Raw genomic sequence first — 10013 nt, 5'->3', positions numbered from 1 at the left:
TTTAATCCTTATCTTGTAAAAATGCATAATAAAGCCATCTCGGAGCAATAAGCATTAGTATTTAGTATGGAAATTAAAATACTACTTTGTTTACATTTTGCCACTTTTATAATTGATTGTGATTAGCATCCAATATGTTTTGAATGGATTATACACAGTCTTATGTCTAAATAAGGATGCCCTGTTGTGCCATTTTACTTTGAAGTTTGAATTATATTTGTTGGACAAGGCATATGTCTAAATAAAAAAATGTATATGACCCTTAAAAGAGATCATAGGTCTGAGATTAAAGGTTTTAAAAAATATAGTTATAATTGTTGTAATGTTCTTTTATTAATGAACAACAATTAATAGAGTAATACTGAAAATGCGGATTGTTACGTCACAATTATGACAAAGGTCACCTAATTCTCAAACAGGTGATGTTTTGTTCATATTTAAAAGAAAAAAATGTTTGTTCATATTTATTTAAAAGGAAAATAAATAAACTGTATCAGGCCCAATTAAATACCACAATCGCGGAATATGCACAACGTTTAATTTTGCTTGAATTGACGTTCTTAAATCGGCCTTCAGCTTTTCTAAAGGTTAAATATATTATCTTAAGACAACTCGTTTCATATAATTGTCAAATCAAAGGAATTAAGGCATAGAATGAAATTTGTTGTTGATGAAATACATAAACAATAAAGAAAAATCCTCTTCCCGCCCACTGTCTATATGTAAAGCGGACGATTCGTTTCCCAATCTTTTTTTTTTGTAGACACGAATGTCACTGCGCACTATATAAGTAACTCGCGGGCGCTGTTTTGAAGAAGGTTTAAAAGTGAAATGATGCATTTTTCATTGGTAACATTACTGTAATACTTAGTTTGAATCAGCACAGAATTGTTTCATTCCAACAAAAACATAAAAAGCTGAAGGCGGCTTTAACTTGAATTATTACGTCAAAATAATGACATCGGCAGTAGCACGCGTAATAACGAAGCATAAAATCAAGTTACATTCCGTTCCTAATTTCCCTATTCATAATCAATATATTATAGATGTTCGGATGAAAGGGCATTGTAATCGATAATGGAGTAAAGGTTCGGACTTGTGCGGCGAGATTTTAAATGGTGTTAACAACACTATTGTTGTCTTATCAGTGTTATAGATTGCTACATTAATACATATAATAAACGTATCGAGTAAAACTAATGAAACTTGCTGAATGTTAAATAAGTATAATCAATTAGAGTTTCGTTTAAGAAAAAAAACAAGATGGCGAATGATGCAATGTTTTATAGAAAAAGAAAAATACATGTATAAAACCGCAAAGATGAATTATATAAATGTCTTTCAAAATATTTTACATTTTTTTAGTACATGTATACACATCGTGGTTATTACGTACATGCATTCAACAAACATTTTTTATCTATACGGGAAAAGAATAAAAGACGTACGAGTCTTCTAGAATTTTACTCCTTTTGGCAACTTTATGTTTTGTCTGAAATAAATAGTAGTAGAGAGTCTGTCTTAGAGACATTAAAACATGCATGTTATGATCTATCTGAGCAGAGACATAGATGACAGAGATAGACAACTTTCTAGCCAGTTAAAAGTTAAGATATCACGCGTGCTTGCTAATTTATAACTTGTAGCAAGTAAAACTTATTAACCTATTAACCAGATATACGTAAAAATCAGTAAAATAATACATTTTCTGAAAGCCTATGCATTTGTCTATGACTGCAGGTAAAAAAAAACACAGTTCCCATTTAAATAAACGATACATCAATTTTAAAAGAGAACTACTTATTAATTTTTGTTACAAAACTATCTATATATCGAAATAAACTGGATCAGTGGGTATGTTTTTCTAAGTGAAAGGCATGGAAAGTTACCGATATTTTAACATGCAGCAATAGATAAAAGATTTAACTTTCAAATGGTGTATCATATAAATGGACCAAATGTACACCCATTACGTTTTAGTTGCTACAAAATGCCTAATTTTGTTATCTACATCTCTGATATTCTGAATAAATTTAACCTAACCGGGATTTTTGAAAGTACGTATTGATTTTTAACGCCGTGAGTTCGATTCCCGCCAGGGACATTAGATTCTTTCATATCTGGCCAGCTTCCCCTTTCACCAGCAAAGCTAGATATTACCTTTAAATACTGCGAAACAAAAAAAAATACTGATTTATCAACAATTTACGTGTTAGTCCGAAATAATTTTTAAAAAAGAATATGCAAGGTGTTTGTTTCATCAAAATGAACGGAGTTAACTACATTTGCCGAATGCACATGTCTAGCAAAAATAACAGCAAAATTGACTTGTTTTACAGGGAGATTCTGTGTTGGTGAAAAGGGCGCAGATATTTAATAATGCAACTTTGGCAATAGGGAAGTAAAATATAAGATTATTATCAGCCTAAATGTATAGACTATGAGATAAAGTTATTTAAGAAAAAAAGGAAGTTTGAAAAGCATTTGTTTGTTCATATTTAACTTTAGATTGGATCGCTCAAAAGGTTCTTAACTTAACAACTCGTATTTTCGGTTTATTCAAAATGCACGTAGTTTTTAAATATTTATGCACTGAAGAAGCCATATATACGTATTAAATAATTATTATTTTGGATAAATTTGAATCATTTTCCAACGCGTTCAGGGTGTGGTGATAATTTAGGCCTGACAAACGCTTGATAATTTATTAGACATAAAAATAGCACGCGTAACTTGCTATGGATAAGCACACGTGTATCCCGTGCGCCAGAGAAGGCACGAAAATTTCGGCAGTTAAGTACTGTATTGACTGTGACAGTCCGTTGTGTACCGAGTGCCTCAAACAGCATAACCGGTTCGATGCCATGAGATGTCATCAGATTGTTGAAACAGGTTCCGGGCCCGACACTTCTAAAGAGAGATTTGAACTTCCAACCCAGAGATGCGCCACACATCATGGTAAACTTATAGACATGTACTGCGGGGACCATGACGAGGTCTGCTGCGTGGCTTGTGTTGCGGTTATCCATAGGTATGTAACTACTGTACATATGAGCCGCGTCACGACAAAACCAGCATAGTGCGTTTGCGACCAACTCAATTACAAGTAGAGAAACTGATAGCGAACAGCATGGCTCCTGATCAGACTGCGCGGATGCGCAGGCTGGTCTGGATCCATGCTGGTCTCAAACCCATTATGTTGGTTATGTAATGGCGCGGCTCATATTATGTCTGTTATTACTCTGATGTGTATTTTTTTTATTCTTTAACAGATAAAAAAATTTAAAAAAAAAACTACATCCCGAATACACATGTAGAAAAAAACTTCACACTGTGTATTTTCACAGTATATTTATTCTTATGGGTAAAATCCCTAGTTTTAAGGTCAATAGTATTTCCAAAGGGAAAAAAAGGGAATTTTCCGGGCAAAGATCGATCAGGCGTTTAGTCAATTTTGTAATGCAATTTCTGTCATACAAATATGGCTGAATCCGAGAACCACCACTTCTCTAAGAAATATCCTTGTGCTTCTTTTACAGCCACTGTAAGGGTATGACGTACTTGCCACAAGCCGCTGCTAAGTTTACACATTGCACCGATAACGATATTGCCGCTATCAAAGAAAGAATAAATCAACTTCAAACACGTCTTCGGTGCCCTAATACCGGGGAAACGTCAAGACACAACAAGAGTTCGTGAGGGAAAAGAATCCATTCTTCAAAAGATTAGAATGATTAAGGAAATGGTGATCAGCAGAGCATTGCTGACAGCACTTTGCAGCACGACTCTTCAGCTAGAGAAATTTCTAATATCAACCCCAAACTTAAAAGAGACGAAAGCTCGTTAAAAGGAACGAAGTAAACTTACTGAGGAGCAGAAAAAAGGTTCTAATGTGGTCCTCTTTGTTCGTACAACTTGAAAAGAACTACATTTTGCGAAGACGAGGGCTATCCTTAGAGGGGAAATGTTTGAATTCAAAGCGTCCCAAGAAACAATTGAATTTCAATCCGAATTCTAAAACTATATACGGTCTTATTACGAAGTTAAAAAACGATTTGGGGGAAGTATTTGAAAACTTATTTCCACCGGGTTTCACCAGCCTACACTTTGGCGAATGCTCCCAAATTCATTGCTACGGGAAAGAAAAATCTATCAGCGATGTATCGGTTTAAAGCGCGTTGCATTGATGGGTCAATTAAATTTTAAACGACTTTAAAGAATGAGACAATTTAAAAAAAACTGGGTGGAAATTTATTGGCAGTTCGCGGGGAACTACCTTGGACCTCCTTTAGGGGGTTTGCTACATGGACTCACAGTACGGTATTGTTAGTTTATGGGGAAAAAATGAACGTAAAAGCCGTAGCAACTGCACTCTGAAAGTAACCCATGATTTACAGTCGGGGAAACCATGTCGGGGATTGCCGTACAACACGGTCTCATGTATTGCCATGCGGCGGGTTGGTCCGGGAAGGCAAAGAGGGGCCCGGTTATTTGCCGTTTTTCCAGATAAAATTTCAACACTTACCAGAACGGAAAGAGACGGAAAACCTCGGTTGAAGAGCAACTTTCCCTGAAAACTATCACTAACAGAATAGGCTTTTCCTCATTCAGATTTAACCACAAGTAAGAGGACGGTTCCGTGATTTACCGTCGCTGATGCAGACACCGGTTTTTAATTCTATTAGACCAAATATGGGCCGTTATTTAAATGTCTTTTAAACGCACGAGGAGATTGGGATTGCGCCTGTAGGCGTTTCCTCGGGCCAAAAGAATCGGTTGTTCCTAGTGGCGGGAAGTCGAAACAACGTGGATGTTTACGTCAGCAAAACGGACATGTAAATTTGTAGAACCGCATATCTTGAAAAACCGTGGACGGCGTACCCAAGGCCCATGGCACTCTGCTTCTTTGCGAAGAAAAGTCACGCCTTCCGTGACCATGATAAAAATGATAAAATGAAAAACAGAACCTACAATTGTAAACCAAATGACAACTGGACAATACGAAAATATAATGTTGTATGTCTCCGAAATGATTAGGTTGGTGGTGTAATCTTTTCATTTTATTCATGTTCGCCCATCCTTGTCTGTTCTGTCTGCCTGTCTGCGGATGTGGACGAGGATATCTTCAAGCCTTGGGGCATTTACCTTCATAACAATGGGAACAAACATAACGGGTTGGGACATCGAAAAGTAAAGTGTTTTTATAATTTTGTTACAATTATACTATAACTTTTAAAACCCACATCTAAACACTTAAATAGACTTGTCAGGGTTTCAATCTGGAAGAAAAAACAACAACAACATATTCATTTTAGGGAAAAGTTCAAAAAAATTTTTCAACTGAAAAGCGAACATTGCAGACCATGAAGAGGTGGCTAATCTTGTTTCGGACTTATCGCATGTGTTGAATCCTATTGCCAGCGTTAATGTTGATTTGCGTCAAATTTTGAGGTACATGAATAAACATTTGTAAGAATTTCGATATGAACTTTATAAACACATTCTTGACAAAATCTTAATAATCCATTTTCATTCGGGCCAAACCCAATATTTTTACCTGGTCTGTATGCGTTTTAATTATGGCTAGAGTGTTATTTTAGTTTTTTAATATTCTGACAAGATTGCAACTTAGAAGTTTTAAACTCATCGGTTTTTTTTAAATTCACGTAGGGCTACAAATTTTATTGTAAAAATGCTTCACGTTTCATATATCTGATTCTCTTTAAATTTCTTTATTTACGGCAATGTAAGGAATATGTTATTACCCTGAAAAAATATATAGTGTTTTTATTTTTCTAATTTTTTTAAATGACATTTTTTCTGGACGTAGTCTTATGTAATATTTAAAAAAAAACATACCGGCTATTTCGTTGTTTTTGTTACTCTATTTTTTTTTAATCCAAAAATTCGTTTCTTTAAACCCTGATTCAAATATATAAAATTTTTGTTAAATTTTATGCACCCCAGGAGAATATCAAAACATGAAACGAAAACAATCATTGATTGATCAATAAAAAAAGGCGGTAAACATCGCCACATAACAAAAAAAATCGATTTAAGATAATCGATAACTGGTGTAAGCAAAATTAATTTGTTTTTTAATCAAGGAATTTTCTCCTTGTTATGTTTTTTTTCTTCGTTTCCTGTACCTCCATGATCCCCTTAAATTTATAATGGACTGCATTGCTTAGAATTTGGAAACAATCCCATTGTTCCTTTTAAAAAAAATCAACCATAAGAATGGACAGAATTATATGCACCAACCTTGTCAAACTTCAATTATATCTGCTGTATCTTGAAAATTTAATTAGTAACGCATGAATAATCTTTAAATGCCAGAAAATTGTATTAAAATGTTGATACAATACTTAAACAGGTTTCCAAGCAAAATTTTTAGCAAAAAAAAAAAGTATTCAGGGAAACCCCAAAAGCAAGGGGCGTAAATTCCCCCCCCCCAATAAATGAGAGTTCTGGGTTAAAAACCTGAAAAATATATGCAGGATTTAAAAAAATCATTTTCCATATAAAAATTTTCTCTAAGAAAACGAATGAAAGGGGGGTGAAAGTTTCATGGGAAAAATGCAAAGGTTTTAAACTTTTTTGGGGTTCCCTCTTTTTGTTTATTTTACATAGAAAATCCTTAGAAAGGCCCTAATCCTTTTTTTAACAACAGTCAAACAATTTTTTTTTTTTAAATTTAAAATTAAAAATGAAAACCATGAAATTGAATATTTTAACTCTCCCACAATCGGGTTTCCCGTAAAAGAGTACAATAAAAAAAGGGTTAAACCTGTATGTTTTTTTTTTTTAAATAGATGTAACAATAAAATTGTGCATTAATATTTGAAGGTGGGGTTTTCTTTTTTGACAAGCCGGTAAAATTTGACCAAATAGTCCTAGATAGGAACAAATAAAGGTAAATACTTTTAAAAAGATAGAAAAACCAGATACACAGGAAACTGAAGTTAAAAAAATAACCCCTACTAATAATCCCTTTTTGATGAAAATAAATGTTTTTTGAAAAGAATAGTATTAATTTAAGTCTGCAACTGTTGGCCAAAATATAGAATCTCGTAAGAACATTGCATGTATAAAAACAGTTCATTTTAAAATTTGAATTTTGAAAATTTATTCCAAAATTTTACATAAATTAATTAGATTTAATGTAACAAAAAAATTAAATTTCAAGATGCATGGAGTTAATAATTTTAAGTAAATTATAAGACTTAAGCTCTGGTGTTATTATATAGAAACAAGAGAATAACATTTTTAAAATAAATTTCAAAACATTGAACTTTTTATTTTAAACACCCTTTAAATGTAAGCAAAAACAAGGCCCGTAAACAATTAACCCGCTCGCAGCAAGTTTAAATTAAAACGCATCGTAAAAACCTTAAATGCAATGGTTTTCGTCCAATTTTGGTTTTGTCTTTTTCCGCTAATTCGGGTTTATTAAGTCTGAAATTTCTAAAACATCAAAGGTGAGGCGCGTACCCGAAATTTTCAAACATGAAGATTATTTTCTAAAAATGAAGGGATTTAACGTTTTGTTTTTGTATATTAATTTTAATGGATGGTTTTTGAAACAAAATATTTGTTTGTGATTCAGAGGATGTAAAATAAGTTGTAAAAATGAGTGAAAGTATTGATTGTAAGTGAATGTTTACATAATTTATATCGGCGAAAACTAGTGATGTTTAGGTTGGTGTTGTCAAGTTAAAGGGAAAAAATGAAAAAATATTTTCAGTGTTATTTTATTTTACTGAAAGTATTTTTGTTATATATTTGCTACATATTTCAATTTAGATTCATTTTGTGTGTGTTTCTGATAAGATATCCAGATAAAATCATAAACTGGAACTTGTCAAAATAATTTTTGAACAACATAACGTGATCATCACATACAACTGATTACGTACACATGAGCTGTCAAACGAACTACAATATTTGAATTTCCATTTATAAAAAAAAGCAATCCTTTCATCTATAAATAACTCTTTGCAAACAGTAATGCAAAAAGAATTCAATGTTAGATTTATTGGTAATTAATGACGAATAAGATTCTTTTAAAATAAACATTGTAAAAGAAACCATATTTTCCTGTAAACTTTTGCAATAACAATAAATAATGTTTGTTTATGAACCAGATATGGAGATAAACTTGTTTCTTTTTTTTAATTGTCAGTTTTTTTTTACAATTACATAGGCCTATATATGATTTTTATTTGGGTTTAAAAAACATTTTCCTATTTTAGGAAAGTGTGCTCAATTACTGGGAAAGGTGGATTGCCTGGGGTTTACGGGGAAACAAGAGCTAAAAGACAGGGGGGTTTAAGGGGGCCATTAAAAAAGGGGAGGGTTTTTAACACTTAAGGGCATTAAGGTTTTTTTTTCTTAAAAATTTTTAAAAACAATTAAGGGGGGTATTTAAGTAAAACTTTAAAATTTTTTAAAGGGAAATTTTGGGAAATATGCCTTTCCGAAAAAAAATTAAACCCCCGACAATCTTTAAATATATATTGGAATAACAGTATTTCTCAAAATACAAGGGGGTAGGTTTTTTGTATTTTAATTTATGTAGCATTGGTTGTTAAATGTCAATTTTGCAAACAAAAGCCCAGTAAAAAAGCAGGAAGCAGGGATCGAAAAAATTTTTCAGAACCCCTCGTCCTGCAGGAAAAGTTTTTCTCCATTATTTCAGGCAACAAAAATTTTTTACCTGTCCTGCTGCCCGCAAAAGTACTCCTTTAAATTGTAAATTTTATAAATTTACAAGCAGACATTGGAATTTTTAATTTTATGGAAAGGGTTTTTCCCAGGATTGGGCCAAAAAATTCCCCTATTGAATATGAAAGAAGTTTTGTTTTCCTTGAAGGGTTTTTTCAAAAAAAGAAGATTTCTATTTTCCAAATTCATTTTAAGCATATCATAACCCCTTAAATTTTATGGGGTTTACAAATTTATGTTTCCCTAAAATTTTTTTCTATTTTCTTATTACCTCATTTATATATGTCATTAGTTTCCCTTTTTAAATTAAAAAAATTTTGATTTTTTTTCAGATTGATAAGGAATGGGGAAAACAGCTGGGATGGTGATGAAAATGAAAAAAGAGGGTTGAAATTCAATTCTAGACTTTAAAACCATCCTATTTTAGAGTAAGTTGTTAATGGGTTATTAAACAAACCAGATTTTCTTTATCTGATAAAAAGTTTTTTGTGGTTGAATTTTTTCATTTACAATAATTACCACTTGATGATCCCAGTGAAGGAACTGTTTTGGAAAATGAATTTTCGTAAATCATAAAACTTAGCCCTTGTGCAAATTTTTATTGAAAATAGTTATTACAATTAATTCATTTTTTTCAACAGGGTTTTATAGGCTGGGTCAAATTATAAGGGTCTTTAATATAAACATCTTTACCATTTTATTGGTATATAATTATAGCAAAGTCAATGTCTTCAAGTAGTTATTATCTTGATCTTGTCTACCATTGCACCAGATAAAACATTATTGATTTATTATTGTAAATGTGGGACATTCTTCTATGGCTCGGGATATCGGAAAATTTTAAATTAGCCACCGTTTACACCCACACACCTTTACAAATTGTGATCATAATTTGGGGAAAAATCAAATTTGTAACTTTTTTTGCTTTGAAAGTTTAAGGGTTTATATTGATATTTTAAATCTAAAATCTTTTTAATACTGGTTTATTAATATTATTTCACAGCGCATTAAGTTGTGGTGTACTTGGTTTTAAAGTTCATTGTTTTTCTTTAATTTTATTAAGTGAATTTTTTTAAATTTGGTGATTTGAAAAACAAAAGACCATCTGTCTAGGTTTACTTGAGCATTTTTAAATGAAAAAAAATTATATTTCAATTTTTTGAATTATCTGAGATTAAAAAAACCAGATTTTATTTTATGTAAAAAAAAATTTATGAAAATTATGAATAATGATAACTTTTTAAAATTTATTAAGAAGGATGAAAAAAAAATCAATTTGATATATA

At 31.8% G+C, this 10013-nt stretch overlaps 1 protein-coding gene across 1 annotated transcript; it reads left to right on the top strand.

Annotated features, from left to right (window-relative positions):
• Positions 1 to 2523: 2523 nt before the first annotated feature.
• On the top strand, positions 2524 to 3714 carry LOC132746495 (transcription intermediary factor 1-beta-like). The gene is made up of 2 exons (XM_060735673.1): positions 2524 to 3031; positions 3540 to 3714. The coding sequence occupies exons 1-2, from the start codon at positions 2739 to 2741 to the stop codon at positions 3697 to 3699; spliced, it is 453 nt and encodes a 150-aa protein (XP_060591656.1). The 5' UTR covers positions 2524 to 2738; the 3' UTR covers positions 3700 to 3714.
• Positions 3715 to 10013: the final 6299 nt, after the last annotated feature.

This window comes from Ruditapes philippinarum, unplaced genomic scaffold (assembly GCF_026571515.1).
Source record: "Ruditapes philippinarum isolate M1 unplaced genomic scaffold, ASM2657151v2 ctg4798_1_1_1_1, whole genome shotgun sequence".
Lineage (NCBI taxonomy): Eukaryota > Metazoa > Mollusca > Bivalvia > Venerida > Veneridae > Ruditapes > Ruditapes philippinarum.
The sequence above is the reverse complement of the archived record's forward strand: the minus strand, read 5'-3'. Positions and strand labels throughout refer to the sequence as shown.

Coding starts and splice junctions, on each gene's coding strand:
- LOC132746495 (XM_060735673.1), top strand. CDS start 2,739: ATGGATAAGCACACGTGTATCCCGTGCGCCAGAGAAGGCACGAAAATT. Junction 3,032..3,539: donor TGTGTTGCGGTTATCCATAG/GTATGTAACTAC, acceptor CTTCTTTTACAG/CCACTGTAAGGGTATGACGT.